The following is an 11,706-nucleotide window of genomic DNA, read 5'->3' as shown; positions in this document are numbered from 1 at the left end:
GTTTGGCATTCGCACCAGTACGTCTCCTTCACATAAACACAATAATCTCTGTAAAAATGTAACTCACTCTGTCATAGATGAAATCTTAAATGTTTCTGATATTGTATAAACTAATATCACTTATGGTATAGTAATAGTTAATGAATGAGCCATTAGCCCATAAACATTTATCCACATGTCCTGTATGATTTATATCTGTCTTTCTCTGTGTGGTGAGACTTTTTTTAAATATTGCAGCAACCACAAATACTTTCTTGCTAGTAACAAATATTGTTGCAGTGAAGGAGTTGCTGCAGTAACAGATACACAAATAATAAAGTCAGTTAAATACCAGATGCTTCGAGCAGGGAAATGTCAGCACAGTTCACAAAACAAAAACACAGCTGAGGCAAATGTAAAACCAATATATTCAGATTTATTTAAACCAAATACATATACTGTACATTTCAATGAAAAAGCAACCAAGTGTTTGAATTAATAAAGTTTCATTTGGTCCCACAGATGGACGTTACATGATACACGTCCCGTCTTTCAGATATTTCATGGACTCCATCTGCTGCGTCATTGCTAGAACTTCATGAAATCCGGTGCTGAGTCCAGACATATGCTGGAAGTACGCCTCCTTCTCCACCTGGACCGACAGATTATTCACCCCGGCGTCTTTCAAGATGGCCGTCACCTACGAATGACGGGAATTACAACCAATTAGAAGTGCCGGTCTGTTCTCACTGTAGCACGGTCAAACCTGACTAAAAGTTTTACAGAGTGTGGATAAATGAAATATTTATTATTCAATCACTCTAAATTTCATAGCAATCTGCCCAAGTATTCATCCTCTGGGGACCGTGAATATCAATTATTCTCAAATATCAAACACAGATCATGGATTATACTGTTGGTATGAAGTTAAGCACTAAGATATGGAGTCTGCAGTGAAACATCAGTATGAATCTTGACTCTATTGTTTGTACGGACCTGCTGTATGATCCTCTGCTCCACCACGTCTGACATGATCTGGAGGTGGATGGTCCCTGCGATCACACTGGCTGAATGTCTCCAGAAATGAGGATCTCTGTACGACAAAACTCCTTCAATCTTCTCAATCTGAAATGACAAAAATCAACATCCAGAAAACTATTTTTTAAATATCTGCTGATGGGTTGATACAATTTTTATTGCCGCCAATGAAAATGACAATTCTCAAGAACTTGCTGCATGAGTTTCCTGATGGACAGTAGAACCACCATCTGTTAAAAAAATCTGCAGTAACTGTCTCCTCACCATCATCATCATCATCATCATATGTGACTCCTCACCTTTTCAAGCGCACTGTTCAGGTCTTTCTCATTCTCTGGGGGAGTTCGGAGAAGAAGGACCTCGCAGGCGTCCTTAAGCAGAGGGATGACGCTGAGGAAAATGAGCGTGGCGATGAAGAGCGAGCAGATTGGGTCGGCGATCAACCAGCCGAACTGACGGATGAGGATGGTGGAGATGATCACGCCAACGCTGCCCATCGTATCAGCCAGGACATGAAGGTAAACACCTAGGAGAAAAGAAAAACATGAGGATGATATCTGGCAACAACTTCCTTTCCACAACCTTCTTTTTATCTGTGCATGGACTCATACGCTCACCTCTCATGTTAGCGTTCATGCCTCCGCCCCCAGATCCGTGAGAGTGGCCGTGTCCGCCGTGGCCGTGTCCGCCGTGACCGTGCCCTCCGTGACCATGCCCTCCGTGAGAGTGGCCGTGACCTCCGTGGCTGTGCTCGCTGTGGGAGTGGCCGTGGTGCGAGTGACCGTGGTCGTGTGACGAGCAGCTTTTGCCACCGTGGGAGTGAGCGTGACTGAAAGCGCAGATACCCACCAGGTTGACCAGTAAGCCTCCGACAGACACCGGCTGCAGGGGACAACAAACGGGACGCAGAGATCAGACTGACTGATGTCTAGTGATGTGATGAAAGACAATTAATCCCTCATGGTAAGTATACAACTAAAATCTTTTACCACAAACTAAACAGCTGTAAACAGACGTTACTCACAGGTTAAGGCAGCCGATGAGGTATGTGTGTTTTCAATGACTGTAGAGTGGGTAATAAAGTAGAAGCTACACAATGTCTATAATACCTGTATTTTGCCAAGTTTAAGGAACAAACAGCTGCAACATAACCAGTCTGTTAAGGCACCACTTTTAAGTAGAAATGTAATTTAAGCCATTAAAAGGATGTGATTCGGCTGACCGTTTCATCCTCATCTTACAGTTTAGCTTTTCCTTAAAAATATTTGCTTGACATCCCAGTGTGTTCAATGTTTTGACACATAGTGTCCAACAGTGTGTCCTGTGTTTTCCTGCTTTCCTCTTTGCTTTATCTTGGCTCTGTATATAATCTAAGTATTGTCTTGTAAGCCCATGTGGACTGGGGAACATTGAGGGAGTGGGCTTCTTAATGGGCTGCTCCAGTGATTAAGTACAGCTCATCCATAAAGTTGGGGGATTTATGAGAGAGAGATTAAAAAGAATGATAGAAATCATTGTAGCAAAGGCCAAGATAACCTGACTTACAGTTCCTAAACTGGATCCTACAGTTTCCATGATGCAACTAGATAGTGTCTTTTCATGAGACCCCTCTCTGCCTGCTAAATGCCCCCTGTCTCTTTAACTCCACACCCCCAGTTTGCAATGCAGGCTGTCTGTTAAACATTTGTCTCTAAACTGAGATAACCCTGACGACATTACTATGGTTGTTTTCTCAAACTGGACAGAACTAATCCAGAGGCACATAACTCATTATAAAAATTGGTGTAGTGCCACTGTGAGTTTGTTTACTTTGTTATTTTGTTAAAAACAAATGAAAGCCATTAAGTACAAGGGATGAAGATTTTTTTTTATCAATACAGAGCTTTTATATTAAAACTATTACTTAATACTACTAATGATAAAATTAAATAATACTTGAAGTGTGCAGCTGTTTTATATGGAAAATATAAACATCTGGGCAGGACTCTGTCAGCAGATACACGATATTATATGACTCAGGGTTGAAGGCAAAAACATAACCATGACATACCAAATAACTGTTACAAAAAATGATGCTAACATGGTGCAAACATGCATTCAGTCACAAGCCTTTATGTTAATCTGGAGCAATAGTTTACTCACAGTCAGCATGTCTGTGTTTATATTAGGAGGATCCAACAACCGGGTGACTGACTCCATAAAGACAAAGAAAGCGATGACCATCAGGAACAGACCGTTGATGAATCCGGAAAGTATTTCAACACGTCCATATCTGCAAAATAACAAAAGATTCCATTTTTAATCATCCAGCTGAATATGAAATACTTTAAATCATACCAATATCTCCTACAAAAGACGTTTCATATGTTCTTGATCAGCTTTACCCGTATGAGAAGATCCTGGTAGCTTTCCAGCGGGTCATGAGGGCAGCAAACAGGCCAAGGACTAAAGCAGAGCAGTCAAACAGCATGTGGAAGCCGTCAGAGATCAATCCCAAGCTGTTGGTCCAAACACCATAAAACAGCTCCACGAAGGTGAAAGCCTGGAACGTGCAGAGAAACAAATCTTACAGAAACTCAAAATGACACAAGAGTGTGAAGTCAATCCCAATTCTAGACACCAGTCCCAAAGCTGAAAGAAAAGAATTTAATTTACATCTTGAATCTTGAAGAAATTTGAGCAGGAGAAAGATTACAGAACCCTCAACCTTCTTTGAATAAAAGACTTTTGTTTTTCTGATGAAGGTTTAATAAATTTAATCTCCCAATAAGGATCTAAACGCTGTATCAAAGCCATCTCCACACTCCTAGAAGGGTTCGTTTTACAAAAACGTTTTCATATTTTTTTGTCATAAACAATGAAATTTAATTTAAAGTTTAAATTGAATCAACTAAAAAGTTCACTGAGTGCTATTTGTGCGTAATTTTAGTCCTCTTCAGGTCTGTAAATCTTCTTAAATGCCAGAAACAATAAAGAGTTCATGAGCTCAGTGCTAGCTACAGCTCTGACTGCAAACTTTCTTTGAGATGGAAATATACTTTCCCCTCACAACTGTCACTGATAAGATGTTGTAGGAGAGCAAAAGCATTTATTCCTTTAGGATAAATAATTGGAATATGTATTTTTGGATTTTTATTATAAACTTATACATTTTCCAAAAGTGCTGCTTTTGTCATGACTTTGCTGTTAGTGTAATTTTTCTATCTCTAATAATATGTGCTGTTGTTTGTTATTTTGTGTTTCATTTACGTGGTTCTTATTTTGATGAGAAATGAGAAATTTTGATCCATAAATCTCCCTACACGAGGCAAAACATGCATTTTTCAGTGTTTCATTAAACTGTCTCCCAGATGATATCTACACCCTTCCACCAGACGACCAGTGGTGAGTTTTCTCTTCCTGACGATGTACAGCACATACCAGGTTGAGACACAGGAAGTAGAAGATCTGTCTGGAGTCGTACTCCTCCAGGATCTGTTTCAGTGAGTCTTTGATGAACCGTGGGAGGGACTGCGATGTGTGCTGCAGGGCGTCGCCCATGAAGTTATAAAGAGGAGTCCCTTCAGGTGAGTAACCCACCAACGTGCCCTTCTGACCTTTCTTTGATGGGGACGAGAGAATACTGGATGCTGTGCAGAGAGAGATGAGAAAGCAGAGAAAGTCAAGACAAATTAAGGTTGATGTATGAAATGTTGCTGCAAAATGTAGGTCTTTAAGTGTCTTACACTTATGAATCTTATCATTAAGCGCAAGAGCTTTGTTGTTGTTGCATTAAAGATGCAAAGATGTTATTGTTATTTACATTAGCAAATACATAAAACTCTTTTGACCATTTTATCTTATTTATTCTTTGTTTCAATACTAAAGGGCAATTACACCTAAATCCCTGTGTAGTGAACTGTATCTGTGTGTTTGTGTTTATTTGATGACCTCATCCTCACTCTCCTGTTCTTGCATTGTATATTCACTGCTAAATATAAAGTGTGTGTAATGTGCCAGAAGTTGGAGACAAAAGTCCTGCAATCCAGCTTTAATGTAGCTTGATAGTTCGGACTCTGTTTTTTTGTCCACAATTGCTGTAATTAACACCACACAAGTTCAAGTTCTGCTTCATGCTCTGTCAGATTTTTAAAAGGAAGACTTTTTACATTTCCAGAGTGAGTGAAGGAATCAGGAGAGAGGAGAAAGACGTGAGGAAGAATTGCAGGATGTAATGATGGTGAAAGAAAAACAAGGAGAAAGTAAAGAAGAAACAAGATTCAAAGAAAAAAAAAATAAGGAGGAAAGAGAAACAGTCAGGTCATGTCAGGTGATGGAGAGACATGAACAAATCCAAAGCAGGAAAACTGGTGAGGAGCTTACAGCTGTAACTAGATGAATTACTGTTCTGGTAAATATTTTTAAAGGCACAATCTGTTATCCTAATGTAAACTACAGGGCATCCCCACTAACAAAAGTCAAAGCACGAGATTGAAACCTGCTACAAAAGGGCTTACAGATTTTTAATGAAGGTACTAACATTACACAACAACTTTATTAACCTTATGTTTTCTGTTAAAAGAATGACCTCAGCAACTGTGCCTTCAGGGAATAGGCGGGACACAAGCCAGTACACCAGGCAGTACAGGGACCTGGTGATTAGATCTCTGGAGCCGAGAGAGGAAACCCTTCTCATAATGTAAAAATTACCGTCAGGTGGGGTCCCAGAAAATCTCAATGCTTATACACTGCTTTCTTGTTCCAAAGAAGTGGGAATAACTGAGGTAGGTTTTAAATAAAGAGGACTACATGATGATTGTAATTCCAACTCCTGCTGACTCCCACCTCGGTTACTTACACATGATGAAGAAGACAGCGCTGACTAACACTCCTCCAGAGAGCACATGCTCCGTGCTGACCTGCTGGGGCGGTTTGCTCATGGAGCGCAGCTGATCGGTAAGCGGATGAGTCCAGAAGTTAGCTAGCAGCAGGGCGCTGAGGAAGAGAGCGATGGCGCCGTAGCGGGCGCACCTCGGCGTCTCCATCTTTGCGCTGCAGACGGCTTCTACGTAAAACTCCAGGATCATCACAGAGAAGATGATCATCCCGAAAGGTAGGATGAGGGACGACCATGATTCTACTTTACTCTGGGGTTGAGACAGAGAGAAAAAACAGTCAAATACATGATCTGGATGAGAATGAAGACAAAAATAAATATGAAATCACTTGAACATCAACAGACATAGTTTCAATTCATTTACAGATAAACAAGATACATATATACGCATTTTGTTTATGTGGTGATACAGTACCAGTCTGGACACACTCTCATTTAAGTGAATGGGAAGGTGTGTCCAAACTTTGGATTGGTACTGTATGTAAAATCCATGTAATTTAATAAAGCTTATTATATTTGAATAAAGGAGTAAACAAATTTACAGGACCAGATTAAAATATATGAAGAAATCTAGAAAGACAAACCCCTCAAGAATGATCATAGAGGTGAAATGAAAACTCCTGACAACCTCAACAAATACTATACTTGAAAAACTTCACAAAAAGTCAAATGAAAAGGGTTTATCATCTTATCAGAAGCTCACTGAACATCTCCATTGGAAAAGGTTAATTCACTGGAGAGCATAAATACAATGGCCAGTCTCACTGTGTTGTTTTGATATTTCTTGTGCATAAGTGGCACTAAACAAAGGTCACAAAAATCATAAGAATTCATCCTCTGGTGACAATAAATATCCACAGCAAAGGTTAAAGAAATCTAGTCACTAGTGTGTTTTCATTGTGTTATAGACTAAAGTAATTTTAATCAGGAGGTGGTCTTACAGGAAAGATCAAGATGTGACTAAAATCATTAGGAATGAACCTCTGGAGGTCATAAACACTGACAACAAACTTTGTGGCAATCTGGACAGTACAGTGATTAGCATCACCGTTCTTAGCTCTTTCCATTTCATGCATGTAAAGATGTATGTGCACTCACTTCTGTGGTGGCTGAGAGCACTATGACCCAGGGCAGCAGCACCATAGAGGAAACCAGGTTATCGAGGGCATAGAGGCGTTTGGCACCACCAATTTCAACTGATAGTTTCCTGGAGGCCGTGTGGAAGCCCACCTTCAGACACAGGGAGACCACAAGCAGCACAACACCACCCTGACAAGAAGAACAAGGATACAGAGGCATGACAGTAAGTTGGAAAGTAGGCAGCACTAAACATAACATTCAACACGGACATGGACTTTGCTTACTTTGTGATCCGCAACTCCTAAAAATGCAATGGCAGTGTAGAGGAAATGAGTGAGCGCGCTGTCATGATGTCCCTCAGCTGGTTAGGAGACGAGTCAAGTCAAACACAATGCAAACACAGAAACATGACAATGAACAACACAAACATATCAGGTTAGTGAGCTGTTAAAAACAGCTGTAACTGATGCCCTTCATAAAGAGCAAAGGATACGGTGCTCGGCCATCTTTGCCATGAGATCGTCGTTGTCAAAGAGGAGGAGGCAGATCACAGCGATGATGAAGAAAGCAGCACCTCTGGTCTGCGCAAAGTCACGGACAAACAAACAGGAATGCATTTAACAAAACTTCTACCACAGTGTTATCATTTGAGCCAATATACACAGTCCAACACAGTTGTTTCATTTCAAACAGAGTCAAAATTACTAAACAACTCTAAGTAATTCCTGAGAAATGGGAACACAGCAACATCACTAGTCATACAGGGCAAAAACACAAGCAGTCAGACGATGAGACACATTGTAAACAAGCTAAATGTTTGGCCAGATTATCTTGACCAGTCAGACCTCTTTTAAGCGATATCACAGTGTTCAGCAGATCTTATCAATTAACTTGGTGAGTAAAATGTTATTATTACTGATAGGAATGATGGCCAAAACAATGAAAATTGTATGAAACTGGAACTGCTCTTTTAAAAAATGCTGAGGTGACTGGTTTCTTTCCTCTGCATGAAAACAGTGACAGGGTATACTCTGGTGAAAAATCTAATGCTAACCCTATCACAACAAAGTCTGAAGATTATTCATTGTTTATAAATCTGTGTTTTTTGGGTGACACCACATGTAAAAAAAAAAACCTGAATGAAATCATAGTTAATGAAAAACGTAAAGTAAAATATATGGGACATATTTTTCAAGATAAAAAGTTCCTGATTTCAAACCAGTTGTGTGAGTTTGTGGCCTCCTACCTTGGATGGCCCTCCTCCTGAGCTGGTAAACAGGACACCGAGGAGAGCAATGACCACCACATCACTGTGCTCAAAAAGCAACAACGTCCTGTAAAAGACACAAACCAACATTTAATCAAATCCTGGGCACAAGAACGTCTACATGAGTACACATGCTAACACAAGCACACAGTTAAAACCATGTAAACATGTTCACATGCAAACTGATGTATTGTTGCCTTTAACTGCTATGAAAACCACACTAACACACATTTATGGTGGCATTAAGACATTTTACCTTAGAGGTCCACAGAGAGTTAGACCAAAGAATCCCAAGAGGTATATGACACAGCTGAAAACAGCGTGCTTTAATAACTTTATCCACTACAAAGAAAACAGATATGAAAAGAAAAAGGTTAATCATAAAGACAGGTTGACATCATGGCTTTACAGGAGCATTAATACAATGTATTTCATGAAAAAAAGATCTTCCTTAGGTCAACTTTAAAATGTCTTAAAACATTACAGACAACAGATCTGAATTCACATATGGATCTAATCAAACAGGAGCTAGATCATGCACATACTGAAGAAAAAGAAATCCATCAAACCTGTCTTTTTGAGATGACTTTGCCAGAGGAGAAAGGCTTTTGAAAGAAAAGCAGAATAACAGCACTCCTGAGAAAGAAGAAGGATCACCATGATGTCATCGTCCAAAAACCCCCAAATACAAAGTAAGAAACAATGAAACATCAGCAAGTAATAAGCTTAGGAGCACTTACCCAAATTTTAGTATGAAGATGAACTGGACAATGTGAACAACTTTTAGGATATCGTATGATTCAAAGATCCCAAGCGCCTTGAGGACCTTTGAGACAACCAGTAAAACTATGTACCTGGTTAACCTGCAGAGGAAAAGGACAAAGAAACATACATTCATACCAAAGATAACCATCATTATCCTCCACTGATACTGACATACAAAAAGGTGTATTGCACATTATTTGCACTATTAAACTAAGTAAGTGGTGAATAGTCAACTGACAAAAAATTAATTGTCAACAATTTTGATAATCCATTAATCATTAAATACTTTTCTCTGTTTTATATCATTTTAAATGTAATATCTTTAGGTGTTGGAGAGTTGGTCGGACAGAGAAGCAATTTAAAGATGTCAACTTGGACTTTTGTGTAATTATGATGAATATTTTCAAGATTTTTTTTTTTTGGACATTTTATACACAGTTAATAGAAAAACTAGTTGATAGATGAATCAGTACTGAAGATAACAGTTAGCTGCAGCACTAGCTTAGCTTGAGGTTGGTTTTATGGACTTAACTAATTCAACTAACGTTGGCTAAACTAACAGAGACATACCTGGAATTGGGCACCTCCACCATGCCCAGTTTACCCCCAGAGAGTACGTTGCTGCTGTATTTCTCCTCCATTTTCACTCCAGTCACAGTATTTATGTCCCCAGTATCCTCAACATCACTGTTACCTAAACAGTTCAGTTAAAGCTCAGTCCGTTTACCGGTGAAGAACAGGAACAGGTTTGTTCAGGCTCTCATTCATTCTTCTGTTATAACTTCACTAGTCTGTAAAATAAACTGTAAACAAGCCCAAACCTTCAGTCAGCTGGCAGCTTTCTTAGCCTGTTAGCTGCTAGCTATCTGGCATGCTAACGTTAGTCAGATTTTACCCAAAGTTTCTAGCCGCGACACGTGCTCTGTGTATAGTGTACGACAGGTAAATCCATGTGATAGCTTAGTTAGAGGAAGATAAATAGCATTGTTTAGGCTGAGTGCTCCACAATAACAGCTTAAGTCCGCAATTAAAGGATGAAACGTCCAAGCTGGTCAAAAAGCCACGGCACTTCCGGACACGGTAAAACATTACACGTCATGTGTATTCGTGAATGCTGCGCTTGCGCAGTTCCGAGTTCGGCGCCGAGCATGAAGACGACTGTGGTGGAAAGAAACTATAAAACTTTAAGAAGTACATTTAAATTTAGTTTTTAGTGTGCTTTACTTTATCATTACAATTTTATGACCAGAAAGCTATAGTTCTAGAAAACTGGCCACCTCTAGGTTAAAGTTTGTTTCATAATTTTGACTTATTTATCTCATATTTTTGAAAATTCAAACTATTGTCTGATATCTTCTATCTCTCAAATTATTTGTCTGTATCTCAAATTATTAATCGTTTACTTTTACTACTAATATTTCGACCTACCATTTCATAGTTAACTTGGTGTGTCATAATTTGAGTATTTTTATTTTTATCACTTTCAAAGTTTTCTTGGTGGAAACGGACTTCCAAAGTATCTAACACTGTATTGCACAGTATAATTTGAACACCCTGGCATTTTAACAAAAATACAAGACCAAATATTTGCTTAGCATTCAACAACTACAAGCTTTGATAGTGTTTCTGTAACTCAGATTTATGGGGTATGTTGTTGGTTTTATTTAGCCTACAGTAAAATTAAATCAGTTTACTGGAGAATTTTTTTTTTTTTTTTTTTTAAAAAGCCAAATTAGAAACATCAAACTAAAGAAAGTAGTAACTAGAAATCTAAATGTCAGTTTTTTTTTCTGAAAGTACTAATATGTAACATATTAAAGGTTCAGTGTGTAGATTTTAGTGTCATCTAGCAGAACGGACTTGGCAGAAATGGAATATAATATTCACAAGTATGTTTTCATAAGTGTATAATCTCCTGAAAATAAGAATTGCTGTGTTTTCGTTACCTTAGAATGAATCCTTTATATCTAAATAGGAGTGGGTCCTCTTCATGGATGTATTATAAGAGCTGGATACCAGACTAAAAATGGCACCCATTCAGTCCTATAGGTGTTGCTCGGCTGGCGCATACGCCAAAAAAAGTTTCTAGCTTCTGGGTTGCGGCCTACTGAATATATGCAGTAGTGTTTCCCCCGCTGGCCCCACCCGTGAGTTCCCACCCAACCTCCATGGATCAAAAGTCCATATTAGCAAGAGTCATCATTGACATTGTTTGCAGTTCGAGGGGTCCTGTCAACAGTTTTACAGACGTCTCTTTTACAGTGGTGGTCTATGGGGAAAATGCTTTTTGGGCAGCAGGGGGATTTTTCGCAAAAATACCACAAGTGGCCACTAAGAAAAACTGGCTGCAAGGCTGAGCAGCGGCGCCCTATCCAACACTTATTATACATCCATGGTCCTCTTTCACAGAGCCCACCATGCGGCACTGCCATGTTTATACAGTACACTTCAACTGGCTCAGAGAAGGCCTTCCACCCTTTCCTCCAACACTCAGCCACCAAATCTGCATACCTGGCTCTCTTCCTTTTTTGCTCCTCCTCCATCAGGTCTTCTCAGGGGACAGTTTGCTCTAGCAAAACCACTTGCTCGATTGCCACGGAACCTCAGTTGTCTCCCTAGGTCGACCAGGAACAAAGGCAATGCACTCTATTGGGTGCTGCAGCTTACTATAGCTGATGCAGATGGTGTCTGCTACTGCCCA

The 11,706-nt window shown here is 39.5% G+C and overlaps 1 protein-coding gene across 1 annotated transcript; it reads right to left on the bottom strand.

The window, feature by feature from the left end:
• Positions 1-395: 395 nt before the first annotated feature.
• slc30a5 (solute carrier family 30 member 5) lies at positions 396-10,111 on the bottom strand. The gene is made up of 17 exons (XM_067574376.1): positions 9,827-10,111; positions 9,576-9,699; positions 8,981-9,103; positions 8,810-8,876; positions 8,497-8,582; positions 8,220-8,307; positions 7,467-7,554; positions 7,258-7,334; positions 6,992-7,162; positions 5,855-6,143; positions 4,438-4,646; positions 3,402-3,559; positions 3,160-3,289; positions 1,635-1,899; positions 1,317-1,543; positions 976-1,104; positions 396-679 (listed from the first exon to the last, which is right to left on the bottom strand). The coding sequence occupies exons 2-17, from the start codon at positions 9,644-9,646 to the stop codon at positions 509-511; spliced, it is 2,349 nt and encodes a 782-aa protein (XP_067430477.1). The 5' UTR covers positions 9,647-9,699; positions 9,827-10,111; the 3' UTR covers positions 396-508.
• Between the last annotated feature and the right edge of the window lie 1,595 nt (positions 10,112-11,706).

Source organism: Thunnus thynnus, chromosome 19 (genome assembly GCF_963924715.1).
Source record: "Thunnus thynnus chromosome 19, fThuThy2.1, whole genome shotgun sequence".
In the NCBI taxonomy this organism is placed as follows: domain Eukaryota; kingdom Metazoa; phylum Chordata; class Actinopteri; order Scombriformes; family Scombridae; genus Thunnus; species Thunnus thynnus.
Note: the sequence above shows the minus strand (reverse complement) of the source record. Positions and strands in the feature narration are given on the sequence as shown.